This window comes from Cyrtonyx montezumae, unplaced genomic scaffold (genome assembly GCF_038088225.1).
Source record: "Cyrtonyx montezumae isolate F1298 unplaced genomic scaffold, pur_monq_1.0 scaffold_3, whole genome shotgun sequence".
NCBI lineage: Eukaryota > Metazoa > Chordata > Aves > Galliformes > Odontophoridae > Cyrtonyx > Cyrtonyx montezumae.
This window is the reverse complement of record NW_027072034.1, coordinates 115,078,399-115,093,207: the sequence shown is the minus strand read 5'-3', so window position 1 is coordinate 115,093,207 and position 14,809 is coordinate 115,078,399. Positions and strand designations below refer to the sequence as shown.

Here is a 14,809-nt window from a genome sequence, read left to right as displayed (position 1 = left end):
GCTATAAAACCAGTCCTACCAGAAGTTCAGTACCAGTAGGATCTTAGAACAGGTTTTAGAAAGGTTATTAAGGTAACTCTTAAAAATCAGAGAAAGTTGTGTTTTATGTTAACCCTGAATAACTATCATCAATTAAATCTGCTATCATGAATTAAGATATTCTGCCTCTATGGACCTCCCACAACTATATTTCAAGGTGAAAGTGATTTTGCAGCCTTGCTTGCACCAATAATATTTGTAATTCCAAGTGTTCAGTACACTTAACACTACATAAAAAAGTCACACCTGAATATCTAAAAAAGCTCTAATTCACTGCGTGAGAATGTCATGTAGTATATGAACTTCAGGCATGCTATCATATATGATAACCCATTATCTTGATCAAATCTACACATTATGTCAGTAATTGCAGAGACCTGAAGCACAAAAAGAACATTTGTTAGTGACCAGAATTTTGAACTGATTCATACTCATTACTGTATTTCTATTTTCAATTAAAGCAGAAGTAACAGCTTTTTTTTACTAGTTCACTGTGCCGTGATAGTGCTCACCAAGTCTTGAATAACTCCAAACAAAATACTTGAGCTGTTTAAGACAATCTGGGGGGTGAAAACAGTTCATAATATCAGAATCATACACACAATTTATTACTTCTTATTACTGTAAACATGTAAGCACAAAACCACATGTTAAATTACAAAAATCACAGATTACCTGTTAAAAATACATACAGTTCCCAAAGCAAACACCAACCTGTACAATATCCAAAACCATGCCAGCTGAAACGGTTCCAAATCCTGCTAGCAAAAAAGGTACAAGTATCTGCAGTGCCATAATACTACTAGATTCCTTGGGTTGCTTTCTACTCCCTTCCACAATAATATCTTCATTACTGTCACTAGACAGGTTTTCTTCCTGCAGCATTGCAGCAGTTTCTGAAGTATCCATTCCATCACAGTAATTATAACTGGAAAAATCATCATATTTAGGGTTACAGCTAGAAGGGCTGTGTCCATTACTACCATGAAAAGTTTGTTCTGAGAAGTGATGGTACTCCGCGTGCTGGTCAGATCTAACATTATAATTATGTCCTGCTGGTTGTAATCCATCTTGCCAGACACCATTCACTTTTTTGTGTCTTTCATCCTGGTTTATTTGGTAAACAACAGGAACCATACTCAAAAGCAGATTCAAAAATTTATCGGACTGAATTGTACTGAAACTTATGGTCCAGTTTACAAACCCTTCTCTGTCATGAACTTTGCTATTTGTTTTGGTGATGGTAGATCTGCCTTTACAGTTAGTCATAGTGCTACAGAAGTACAGGTTGGAAAAGCACTTTGTTCTTCAGATATCAGAGAAGAAATCTTGTAGATGAGTTATCAAGTGCCACACTTGGTAATTCTAAAACAGATAAAATTAAATTATGCTTTCTTGAATGCAAAACGTTTTTTTCATTGATCTCACATCTTCATCAATTCCACAAACAAGTCTGGATCTAAAATAAAATAAAAAAGTATATATTAAATATTGAAAATATTTTAACTCTGTGCAGAAGGCAGGGGATAATAGTTTAAATGTTAAGGTTTCCCAGTACCTTTTCAAAACAAGACTAGCTGACCTCCCTCAGCCTTCAACTGCGTAAGTGGAAAAGACATTACAAGGAGAAAAAAGTAAAGTTAGTGGGTGAGGAAGTTTCACAAACCAGTGTACTGTGGCAGAAAGAGAAAGCAAGGTGGATCACAAATTGGCGAGGACTCAGCTTTTGTCTTCTTAAAGTCCAAGAAGTCAAAACCATTAGGCAAGTACTGTGTAGCCCTAGACTTCCAGCAACCTTAAACACAGCAGGCCCACAGAGAAAACTGTTTGTGGAAGGTGCATGAGAGATGTAAAACAGAACACACGCGATACACTGTAGCTGCCATTGTTCCTCACACTCTGTCAATGCACAGAAGAAAAAAAAAGGAAGAAAATAAAAAGGGGGAAAAATGGGAAAAAAAGCCTTTCAAAACACTATCTGATGTGGTAAATCTGAAGTGATATTCTGAGTGGTTCACTCTTTATGTGGTGATAGTGCCTGCCTCCTAACCCTGTAAAAAGGTGACAAACCAAAACAGGCATGTACAGTTTGAAAGCATGCTAATTTAAAATCTTGTTGAATCTGCTGTCAATCAAACATACAAATGATGTTAAATATAATATTAAATACTACATATGTAATAAATCTGGACTTTTTAAAATAAAACACTATAATATCAAGGAAAGAGGACAGAAGTGAAATTCAGACCAATTCCACTGAAATGGCTTTTATTAGTCTAATTCAAAAACATACCCACAGTACTATACTCACAAATATGGCATATTACATTTAATTAAAATTGGGGGGGGGGGGGGGGGAAAGGAGTTAGGATAAATAAGATATTAAAAATCTGATTTTCATTCAATTTTGTATGAGGTATGGATTGTAAATACTTCTTGAAAGATACAACATTTTGATGTCTAGTAACCACATAACTTTTTGATCACTATTGACACCAGGCTCTGTAACTTTGTTGTGCTTTCTGCAACTCACACAAATACAATACATCTTTTATGCTGAACGTGACTAACTGTGCAATTGTTTCTACTTTCCATCTGCTGTTATGGTAGAACGTTAAACAATGATACATTGGTAGGCTCATGGCATTTGACATTTCCTCCATTAGTAGCCCACTTTACCTTCCTCTTCTTTAGTCTTCATGTTGTGATAATAATTACAATAATTTACTGAAAGTAAAACATTATTTGACTTGAAGTTTTGTTGATTAGCTTTTATTACTGGACCCCATGAATACAAGCAAATCATTGGCATACCCAAGAAACAAAAGTTGGGCAGACATCACCAATGTGATGTCAAGTGACACCATTCCACAATCTCAATACACTATATATATATATATAATCATAGAATCACCAGGTTGAAAGAGACCTCCAATATCATCTCGTCCAACTGTCCACCTACCATCAGTATCTCCTCCACCAGGGATGGTGACTCCACCACCTCCCTGGGAAGTTTGTTCCAGTGCCTGACCACTCTTTGGGAGAGGAAGGTTTTCCTAATGTCCAACCTGAACCTCCCCCTGGCACAACTCGAGGCCGTTCCCTACCATCCTATTGTTAATTACATGGGAGAAGAGGCAGACTCCCACCTTCCCACAACCTCCTTTTAGGTCACCATAGAGAGTGATAAGGTCTCCCTTGCACTCAAGGTGTGGCCTCACCAGAGCTGAGTACTGGGGGAGAATTACCTCCCTGCTCCCTCTGGCTACCCTATTTCTGATACAAGCCAAGATAACTTCTTGGCCACCGGGGCAACACTGGCTCACGTTCAGTCATGCGTCGACCAACACTCCAGGTCCATTTCTTCCACACAGTCTTCCAGCTACTCTGCCTCAAGCCTGTAGTGTGTCCAGCCTTCCTGGACCCTTTTACCTTTCAGAACTGAATCCCAAGGTACCCTCCCTACCAATGTCCTGAATAGTTCCAAGTCTTGAAGCTCAAGGTAGCAGTTTTGCTGAACCCCCTCCTGACTTCACCAAGAATAAAGAATTCTACCATTTCACAGTCGCTCTGCCCAAGTCAGCTCCCGACCTCCACACCTCTCACCAGCCCTTCTCTGTTTGAACAGCAGGGCTAGTGAGGCACCTCCCCTGCCAGGCTCTCTTACCAGTCAGGAAATTATCCTCCTGAAGACTGTAGAAACCTCCTAGACTGCTTCTTCTGCACTGTACTATATTTCCAGTATATATAAGGGAGTTGAAATCCCCCACCAGAACAAGGCTGGTGAGTGCACAAATTCTGCCAGCTGCTTGTAGAACACCTTGACCATCTCTTCATCCTGGTTAGGCAATCTATAACAGACTCCCACTAGGATGTCAAACTTGTTGGCTCTGCAACACGTAAAGCTGGAAAAACTTCAGTTTTTACAGACTGCAGGAAACAAAATAGTTTAAGGTTAAATTTCTTCACAGTGAGGGTGATGGAGCACTGGCACAGCTGCACAGAGAGGTGGTGGAGTCTCCTTCTCTGGAGACATTCAAGACCCGCCTGGATGCCTACCTGTGCAACCTGGGCTAGGGAGCTGCTTTGGCAGAGGGGTTGGACTCAATGATCTCTAGAGGCTCCTTCCAACCCCAATTCTGTGATTCTGTGAATTTTTCATCTCTTTCCCTATGAAGATGGGGTTCTTAAGTTCATATTGTTTATGTTATGATCCCTATACTTCCACTCTCTCAATTTCAATGTTTTTAAATAATCTAATATTTTTCTATTCTATCAAATTTCACAGAGAACAGAGATGTCAAATCTACCAGCCTTACAGGAGATTTACATTTGTGCCTTTGCTGTAAGGCATCTATCTTCAAACATCAGGATAATTTACCCACAGCAAGTCAACTTCAGATCTGCTTCTTACAGAACTATTTGGTTCGCTTTTCTCAGTGAAGACTCACACTCACCATGAAGGCTTTCCCCCTACCAATTGCTTTGTCCAAGGCAGCTCTGACCAAGAAAAGAATATTCTAAAAGCAACAAAGGAGTTTACTGCTTGATTTAGAAAGTAGTCAAGTTTTGCAAGAGAAAAATATTTTTTTCCACATGACCAACAAAGAAACCAAGATTCCTGAAATAACTTTTTGCTACCCAGTAGTAAACTGTGCTATGTTGAACCTTTTATTATGAGCATATAAAAACTCCTAGGCCTCAATTCTAGTTTCCACACACATCATTACAAGTAACAAAACAACCCCTGTTGCATTCCCAGAGGAGCTCTAACCACAGGCCAAAATGATGCTGGATTATGTGCTACAGAAAGGCAACAAGAGGGAGCAATTTTGTTTCTGCCTGCCACACAGAAAGTTTTAGCTGAGTAAAAGAAAAGATACCACGCATAAAAAAATACAAGCAGGTGTATCATTAAACTAGCAACCTAATTACTACCAGCTTCTGTAACAATAATAAATAGCTTTATTGTAGAAGGATTAAGAGGAATACAGAAGAAGAGCATTTCAGGAAAAGTGGAAAATTAAGACTGCAGGAAGGCTATGGCCTTCAGTGCTGAAGGTTGCCAACTGATTTATGAGGACAAAAAGCGATACAGTAGCTAAGATATATGCAAAGGAAACATCTGGATCACTTCAGATAGGTGAGTTTCAGTTGATGGCAAGAAGCATCCAGGCCAAAGAAACTTTATTAAATAACTCAAGAATGGTGTCTGGAACTAAGGTGGGAAGTGTTTATAATAAAGGTGCTTACACCACGGCAGCCTCATTAGAGCTCTTTTAGAGGTGGTGATTTTTTGTCTGTATGTTTTTTTAGGAGTGTTAATAAATGAAGGATTCTGTTTTACTCCCAGGGAAATACGCTGAGAAATTTTCCCAGTAGCTTAAAGAAGGCAGAGTCTGGCTGTCACTGTGGTTTCCCCGGTGCCCTCCAGTCACATCACTGGAGTGCTAGACTGATGATTCATGGAAATTATTCATCGCTTAGGAACACTGGCTAAAAGTATTTGGGTTAACTATCCATATTTTTATACCACATGGCTTTTGCTCCTTGCAAGTTTATACTTTCTATTATTTTAAGAAGTTAATTTGGGGGGGGGGATATAGTGGTTTCACTTATACAAGAAAGTATTAACAAATAGAAATGGCATATACAAGAGTGAAAAGCGGACAGAAAAAATGAGTCAGTCAACTGTAAAAGCTACAAACACGGACAGAGACTGGTGGCCAACAGTTGAAACAAAGCACAAAAGCAGTTTAGAAGACAGACATTTATATTTTTCCTATCTAAGTGCCTGGAATGACAAAATGTGAGCTAATGGTAACTGCTGAAAAAGAACAACTTAAAAAGAAAAACTGAAAAATATACCACAGTATATAAACACAGAGTGAAAAGTAATTACATCTTTAGAAGACGACTGTATAGCTTTCTGAATTCAACTATTCATTTCTAAAATCCTGTTCCAAGAAGGATAATCTCCCAAATGTCATCTGATGCAATAATTTCATCCTGAGTTCTGGATGCTAATATTGCTGCAGTTTTAGATTTTCCTGGCAGCTACAGAAAGCAGCAAACCGTCTAAGGAACAATATGATCTTGAGAATCAGAAATCCCTGTGAAGCTTTATCACTGACAGGAACAATTGCAATTTTATCATTGTCTAGAAAAGATATAGCCAGGAAAAGAAGCAAGCACCACTAGAATAACTCATGTGAAATAAAGGAGGCAAAAATCTCAAAAACCCATCCAAAACCAGAGGAGATAAGTGAATCTGGTTTCCTGCCACGTAATCAGGTTACAGAGAGAGAAGTACTGAAACAAACAAACAAACAAAAAAAAAACCAACCAATGACCAGTAGATAGAAACAAAGATCCTTTGAGAAGCCATAAAATAGCCTCAAATTTATCGTACCTGGCCTGTTATATGTGAAATGAAAGGAGACCTTGTCTTTCTCCCTGCAAGCAAAATAACAAGCTATGCCCAGGCTACAAAAAAAACCATTTTCAACTCTTCATTGTTTCCTAAGTAGCTACATTTGATAGTTTCCTCTTTTTCTTTGTCCACATAGCAATTACTATGTATTATTTATCCCTCTTTCTCAGTCCTGCAAATATTCACAAATGGAAATAAAACCACACCGTGCTGTTTGATGAGGGCATATTCCTGAAAAATTAAACACTTAGCAATTCAGCATAAACAAGGCAAACTTCCCCTAAGAGTTAATGCAATTGATGAAGATGCCAATCTTAAAACACCAAGAGATTGAATGTATCGTGGAGAAAATGAACGGCAGAAAATAGACACGACCATCAGCTGGAAGAGATGCTGACTTTTGGAAATGGGTAACTGCCTCAGTAAAATCTTACACACTTCAGCTATGGAGCTGAACACTGGACCAGTATCACATTTTTCCATACTTCACCTTTGATTGACTTGATTGGTCTTGTTTCACCTGAGGAAGACGAAGGAAAGGAAAATGTAGTTGTTCAGGAAGTAGCAGCAGGATCAGTTTTGATCTTCTAAACATTGTTTCAGTCACAGTCTTGATTCAGATCTCAAGAGCAAGGGTAGGAGGTTCTTTTTCCACACTTGCCTAGCATTTAAAGAATATCCACCTCTGGAAGGATTAAGGGACTGGATATCATGGCTAAACGTTTGCTTATATAGCAATTAGACTGCTGAGGATTAATTTAAAGCATAAGAACAGTAGCCATGGGTTTTTTTGCTCGTTTGTTTAAGTACATTCAAGAAAAGCATAAGGAGAAAGAATAGTGAACAACAGAATATAAATACAGTCAGCATTGTGACGAGCTACAAAAACATTCACTGAAGTCTAAGGCTGGGAAAATTAATTTTCTGATTTCTTTCTGAGTTTGGCAAACAAAACCAAAAGATAACACCTAGCTAAATAATACTGAGCTTTTGCAGGATCTGTATCTAATCACCCCACTGTCAAATTTTTTTTTCCTAAAAGCTGCTTTTTTACAGGTAGTCTTTTAAAGCAATAGTAATCTCTATCCTGCACTTCTAGATGATCTACAATAAAACACCACTGGTTAAAGATGTCTGAGAAACACCTCTCAGAATATTAACAAGCCTTGGAAAGGGGCATTCAGGAAAGTTATATGACACATAGATGAAATATGAAGTTCTATTACGTTGCTATCATAAACAGATAAATGCTACCTTAGAAAGAGCCCTTCTGTGGATGACAGTCCATGTATGCTGTTTTTACTATTTCTTTTTCCATATAGTAAAATTGGTTTTTCCAATTAATAATTACTTGTAGAGAAAATTTAAGACTCTAGCTTTGCTCATTTTCATACTGGTTTGTAACAGTCTTCCTCAGTGCAGACAAAAACCTAATGGCATGTATAGCAACAGGAATTTTGCTGTTCATTTAGATAAAGTTAGAATTTAATTATTTTGGCCATGCTTGTTAATGGCATTTATTAAATAAGGAGAGATCCTGTTGCTACTGAACACTGTATTTAAATCATCATATTTAATTATCATGGAGGAGATGTTGACACGTGTTTTAAACAGCCTTCTAAGCCAGCTTTCATAGCTACTGAACTCCTAGCATGATTTTTCTCCCTTTACAAGCTACTCTCATCTGTTCAGCTTAGAACTAGAATCAGTTATAATTATAATAATTATTACAGTGCAATGGTCACTGCCACGCCTAAGGATGGATATAATACAGTAGGTCATATGGGATGGCTGTGCTGCCATTCAGAGGGATTTGACAGGCTAGGGGAACGGCCCAACAGGAATCTCATCAAGTTTAGTAACAGAATATGTGAAAGAAACAACCTCATGCACTGGACAGGCTGAGCAGCCACCAGTCTGAAAGCAGCTGCATGGAGAAGTCCTTGGGGAGGACATGTTGACCATCAGCCAGTCACATGATGCAACAGCATCCCAGGCTGAATCCTGCAGGCAGAGCATGGCCAACAGGTGGAAGGAGGGGATCTTTCCCTTCCGCTCAGGAGTGGTAGGACATGTCAAGAGTGCTCTGTCCAGTTCTGGGCTTCCCAGTACAAGTAAGAAATGGACAAAGTGAAGCCAGTCCAACAAAAGGCCATGAAGATTATGAGGACTGAAGATTCTGATTCACAAGGACAGACTGAGAGAGCTAGCATCATTCATCCCCAAGAAAAATGTGCAGAGGGATCTTATCCATGCATATAAACACCCTGTGAGAGTAGTGTAGTAACACTACAGAGAGAGTAGTGAGAGTAACACAAATTTAAACGCAGGAAATTCTGCTGCCCATAAGGAAGAAAACTTTTTGTTTTTCATTGTGAGAGTCCAAAGAAAGGTTACAGAATCTCCATCCTTACTGATACTCAGAACTCAACTGGATGTGGCCCAAAGCAACTCATTGCAGCTGACCCTACATCAAGCATGGCTGGCTGACAAGGCAATTTCCAAATATCCCTTCCCATCTCAAGAATTCTGAGATTCTGAAGTTTGGAATGTGATGCTTCAGGGCAATTTCATAAATTTTGAAGAAGATTTACACAGATGAGAAAGGGTTTTGCACAGCCCCTTCTGCACTGCTGTGTCCCATGTACATGCAAGCTCCCAAAATCATGCTGACATCCTTACAGCAGCGATGGCTGTCTTTGACACTGCTATATCCTAGTGAATATTTCAGCAGAAAGTAAAAGTTACACCAATCTCCTGAGCATATAGACAGAGTAAACAAACAGACTGTTTTATCATTAACCATTATGTAGAATCCTGAACCAAAGACTGTGTGCTGTGCTATAATCATTTATACCAGATATTAAATGCTTGGTACAAAAACATGGAACACATGCTCAAAAATAATAGATGTCATATGCATGGCAGCTGTATGGGCACTAGATACTACGTAGATATTATGCAGTGTACTTTTTAATGTAGTGCTCATTTTGTGGCAGTTGTAGGTTAAATCAACAGCAAAAAAGAAAATAGTGAGAGAAAAAAAATTGATGAAACAACCTCCAAATGCCTTTGTGAACATAACTAAGACACTGAAAGAGCAGCCAGCCTCAGGCTCAATTTTCAGACAAGTTTTAGACTGCTGCATTTCACTTCCTGAACATGTCAGCTTTCGATTTTGGCCCCGAGCAAGGGAAAAGCAGCTGTCAGAAAAAAAAGGGCTTGGTTTGCCTGTGACCTTCTAAAGCAACTCAATTATAAAAATACCAAAACAGAGCAAGAAACGAAGTGTCAGGCTGTGAAACGTGGTCACGTTGCTACATCACCCAAAAGGAATGCCAGCATGAAAACTACCTGCCCAATCACACCCAGGCCATCAAAAGCAAGGGGGAAAGTGAAACAGAAGAGGTAACACAGTCGTCCAGATTATGCAACCAATAGGTACTTAACAGGACGAGTTCTAACTGTACTACTTGGGAACTTGGTTTTCTAAGGGGGGGATGAACTGCTTATTAACTCGGGCACCAGAATACAGGCTTCACATTGTTTTCGGAGGATAATATCCTAAAGTATCTGAAAAGAAAACGATACGCATCTTGTTTTTTTGTTTTTTGTTTTTTTTTCCTTTTTGAAACGTGTACCTGTCACGCTGCAGCGTTATGACTGCAGGCTCCGAGCTTCACTAAGGCAATACGAGCAGGGCGCATTGCCAAAACAGGTCTGCCCATGCAGTTCCATCGCTTAGCTTCAGCGCCGCTGGTAAAGCGAGGGTACCGCTGCTATCAGCGGCACGGGGATGGCAGCGGGCTGGGCCGGGCGCGCCCCTCCGCCGCCGGCAAGGAAAGTTTCCCGTCCCCCGCCTCCCTCGGCTCGAGAAGGCAGCGAGCCCGTGCCCGCCCCCCCGTCACGGCGCCCCAAGCCGCCCCTCACCTGAGCGCGGGCGAGGCCGCCGGCGGCCCGCGGTCCCGCTCCATCGCGGCGGGCGGGAGGGGCCGGCCGGCGGCGGTGACAGCTCCGGGCTAGATGAGCTCCGCCGACACTGAGCAGGCGCGGAAGCGGCAGGAGAGAGGGCGGGCGGCCCCCGCGATGATGTGGCCACGACGCGCAGCCGGAGAGAGGGCGGGAGCCGCGCCGTGAGCGGAGACGAGACGCGCGGAGGTGAGGGGAAGCAAAGGCAGCCCTCCGGACCACGCGGTCCTCCCGACCTGCGGGGGGCGCTGCGCCGCTGGGAGAGTGAGCGTCCCGCCCCACTTCCGGTTGGCTGGGCGCATGGCGGGGCTCGGACGGACGGCGGGGCCTGGCGCCTCCCGGGAGCTGCTGGCCGCGGGGCGCCGCGGAGGTGAGCGGGGCTGATCGGTGTGCGGGAGCCGCAGGAAGGCCGCGTGTCCAACCTTCTGTCTTGCCTGGGCCGCGCTGAGTGAAGAGGAATCATTTCATGTGAATTATATGTTGTAGTTAATGTGCTTCGCCCTTGAAAACGGTTGCTCACAAATGTACGCAGTGCCGAAAAGCAGTGATATGGATGAAGCGTGACTGCGACGCAAGGGATGTTTTTCTCTGATGAGAGGGGGCTTGTAAAAGCCTGGTAAAGAGGCAGCAAGGTTTGGACTGCAGCTGTGTGCGTTCCATTAGAAAATTTGCAAGTATTGTATTTATGTCGGCAGACAGGAGTCACAAGTGTACTACGAAACTGATTTTTGGGGGGCAGTCTTAAAACCTGTTCTCAAATTTCCATATCCAAACGGAAAGCAAAGCTGCGTATTTTTCACCATTCACAAAATTATAATTAACCAATGTGTCAAAATGCATAAAATTACCATAATTTGAGATTGCCGTAATGTTAGTTTCATTTCAAACACTGGTATGGTTTGAGCTATAATGCAGGTAAGTTGGTTTTCACCTGGAAGAGGCATGTATAACTCACTGAAATGTGCAGTCAGATCCACCAACTGTGCTGAACCTGTGAGCCGTTTTTCATCTTCACATTCTGGCACAGTTTTTCCTTTTGACTCCACAAATGATTTCATTTCACAGATCGTAAAACCTTTTTTGCGTTTTACCCACACTTATCCAGCTTCCCTCGGAAAAGTATGTGATGTGGCAGCAAGCTCTGGGTATTATGTATGAGAGAACTGAGAGATCCCATCTCAGACCTACACAAAGTAATAGCACTTGATGGAAAAGACTGGAATTTCTGGAGGTAGCGCTGGTGAAATAAATCCTTGTATGTTTATGTTTGGTGTAGAAAGGTAGAGAAAAGAGGGAAGCCTCATAGTTAAAATGTGGAATTTGTGGTTGCTGTAGGTAAACATGTAAATATATGTTTGTTTCTAGGGCTGGAAGAAACATTACTGATCAGTTCAAAGCCCAGCAGCACGAAGGCTACAACTCTGCAGACAGTTAGGGTGCCAAGGAGCAATGGTAAGTATAATGTTATTACTGGAACAGAGGCAACAGCTAAGTAGTTTATTTAACCTAATTGAACATTTAGCACTTAAACAGTTTTAACAAACTTTTGTTTCTGTGAAACATTAAGTATTTCCTTGCTTTGTTTTTTTTATTTGCATTGGATTATTGATTGCAGTTGTACCTCCTAAAGGTCAACTATGTCATCACTGTTTCTGAAAAATTAGATTTTGCGGTGCTAGGCATGACACATTTAAATTTTAGAGACTTAGGTATCCTCACAAAATGCTCCCACTGTCTGCATGTAGTGCATTAGCCAAGTTGCACCTTTGGACTTCATTTATTCAGCTACTTTCAAATCCATGCAGGTTGCATAGATAACTTGCATGGCTTTATTTTTAGTTAATATTATGTCAAATGTTATTAATCTAGACCATCTCACCATTTTTTCATAATAAGTGAATTAGAATGCATTAAACTGATTTTTTTTTAATCAAGGCATGTTTTTTTCTCTTGGAGACATCCATACATATACATCTAACATTCTCTTCAGTGTCATTCTATGTGTAATGAAAAACTGATATTCTTTGTCTTCAGGAGTTTTTCTCTTTATGAAAATAAGCCCAAACTCTGTAGTCTTAATTGAGCTTCTTCTCTCTCTCTCTCTCTCTCTCTCTCTCTCTCTCTCTCTCTCTCTCTCTCTCTGTGTATATAAATATATATATATATATATGTACAGGTGTTAATTATTTCTGTTTCAGTTTTGGACAGAGTACAGAGCTTTTTACCACAGATGGCGCATGCAAATGATGAGCTAAAAAGAAAAATGGTAACAGCACCAGCTCATCAGTTTGATATTGAAAATCTCGACAGTGCCACAGAAAAAGTTATAGAAATGGTAAATAATATATTTCTGGTTCTACAAAATACATTTAGGTATGAGTAAAATAATCTTCTGATCTTATACTGAGCTAGTTTGATAAATAAGGTGGACTCTTTACCATTTTATTCTGTGATCTGTAAATTCATAATATATAAGCAGTAAAGCCTTCTGGGCTGAAATTTACTACTTGGTTTTCATACTTGCAGAATATAATGGGATTATAATGGCTAGGGATGAAGAAGATTAAGGTCGAAAGAAGATATTCTATCTTTTGAATTGTAAACTCTGAACTGAAAGTAAGTTGTAAATCGTATTTTAAATATAGGTGATTTGATTTCATTGTTCCTGGTAAGGTGTAACGGAAGGCTTTAATATAATAATATGCTTTGGGTTGAGAAATGTTGTTAGCGTTATCATCTTTTACAGCTGATATTTATTTTCACATCAGTATTTTCACTCTGTTTTTAGCTGAAATGTTATGACCATGCGCTCATGTAAGAAGATTTCAGTATGAAAGTGATGTGATACATGCATGTTACAGACAGGTGACTTCTGGACCCATGAGAAATAAAGCAGACATGGGGCAGCTAGTTTGGTCTGGGAGCTGTCAGAGCAACTGCCTGAACTGCTGCTTAGATTCAGAGTTCCTGTAGACTGTACACAGCCTACATGCAATAGGTTGTCAGAAAACAAAATGGATCCTAAAAATTGCTTGTTCTAACATGCTGGTGTGGAACGGATTGGATTTTCAAAAGATATTTCATGAGACAGTGTCTGACAAGTCTGGGCTTTATAATAAACGAGCCAGGAGATGATAGCAAAATGTTATTTGCAGATCACAGAATACATTTGTTTGCATGATATATGTGTATTCCTGTACTTTGTATATTTTATATATCATGCTTAAATAGACACATTTTGTATAAATAGGTATGCTTGTATTTCGCCTTGCAGCATGCAGGAAATTCTTGAGGTGAGGCTTATCAGTTCAAGATAGACATTTTCAGAGAGAAAAAACAGCCCTCAATAATTCTAGTTCTGCTTATGAATATATATGATCGCTTTTGATTCAGAAAATATCTTGGTGACTGAGACAACTACAACAGTAGTTGTGATGACATGAATAACACCAGATTATATGAATTTCATTCATAAATGTATACATCTATATGTATACATAAAGCATGACCTCTTTATCATTTATTTACTGGATGCTTCCTGCTCATTACTTTAGATTTCTGATTTAGACAATCTGAGTTCAGCTATTTAGTTCTCTCTTTTATGAGGATATAAAAATGCCCTTGTATTTGCTTTGGGCAATATAATTAAAATTTAAATATTCAGGAATCTTTTTATGATATTTGCTGTAATCACGTTAGTACCCCCCCAAAAAAAGCAACTGATTTTCATATGGCATTAGAGCTGATGGATTTGTTTGCTTGATCTTTTTCTCAAACGATGGAAGCAGTGTAGAAGCCTATCATGTGTTAACTAAGATCTTCTCTTCCAGAATGTGGCTGTAGTTGAACTGAGTGATTCTGATACAGACGAAGAGAATCTAACTTCAGAAGGTGACTCAGAATCTGAAGATGACTGTACAACTGATGAAGTGACAATAGACAACATTAAGTTTCCTAAACAAAAGGGAGAAAAGGGCAAAATAGAGATTTTGGACAGCAAAGTGAATGAGTGAAACCATTTTTATTATACTTCAAAAAAAAAAAAAAGTCAAACCATGTTTTCTTACTTTGAAGACTTAGCCTTTAGAAGGCCTCGTTTCCCCACGTGAGATTCCTCAGGGTGCCGTGAAATGGAGAATTCGGGATCCACTCATGGCTCTGAAGCAAGTCACATCTCTGAAGAATTAATAATGTCTTATTCATCAAACAACGTGGAAATTCCAAGCTTCCTCGTCAGGTCAGACTAAAAGAGCAGCTACAGGTTGGCACACTCGAGCAGAAAGGCGTGCAGCAGAGCTAGTTAAGAAAATTCTTGTTCTGTTGCTCTGTTGAAGAACGATTTTTGTAGTGTGCTTAGAATAAAGTTTT

The 14,809-nt window shown here is 39.9% G+C and overlaps 2 protein-coding genes across 2 annotated transcripts in view; one reads left to right on the top strand and one right to left on the bottom strand.

Annotated features, from left to right (window-relative positions):
* Nucleotides 1-10,625, bottom strand: part of SLC41A2 (solute carrier family 41 member 2) — a 44,620-nt gene extending 33,995 nt beyond the window's left edge. Inside the window, exons 1-2 of the mRNA XM_065743117.1 lie at nt 10,403-10,625; nt 754-1,498 (exon numbers count right to left, since the gene is read on the bottom strand). Coding sequence (XP_065599189.1) covers nt 754-1,308 — 555 coding nt within the window. The 5' untranslated portion in view covers nt 1,309-1,498; nt 10,403-10,625. The remainder of the gene's footprint in view (nt 1-753; nt 1,499-10,402) is intronic.
* A 90-nt stretch (nt 10,626-10,715) lies between these two features.
* Nucleotides 10,716-14,733, top strand: NOPCHAP1 (NOP protein chaperone 1). The gene is made up of 4 exons (XM_065743093.1): nt 10,716-10,811; nt 11,807-11,893; nt 12,640-12,776; nt 14,272-14,733. Exons 1-4 carry the CDS (start codon nt 10,742-10,744, stop codon nt 14,452-14,454), a joined length of 477 nt encoding a protein of 158 aa, XP_065599165.1. The 5' UTR covers nt 10,716-10,741; the 3' UTR covers nt 14,455-14,733.
* The last annotated feature ends 76 nt before the right edge of the window (nt 14,734-14,809 follow it).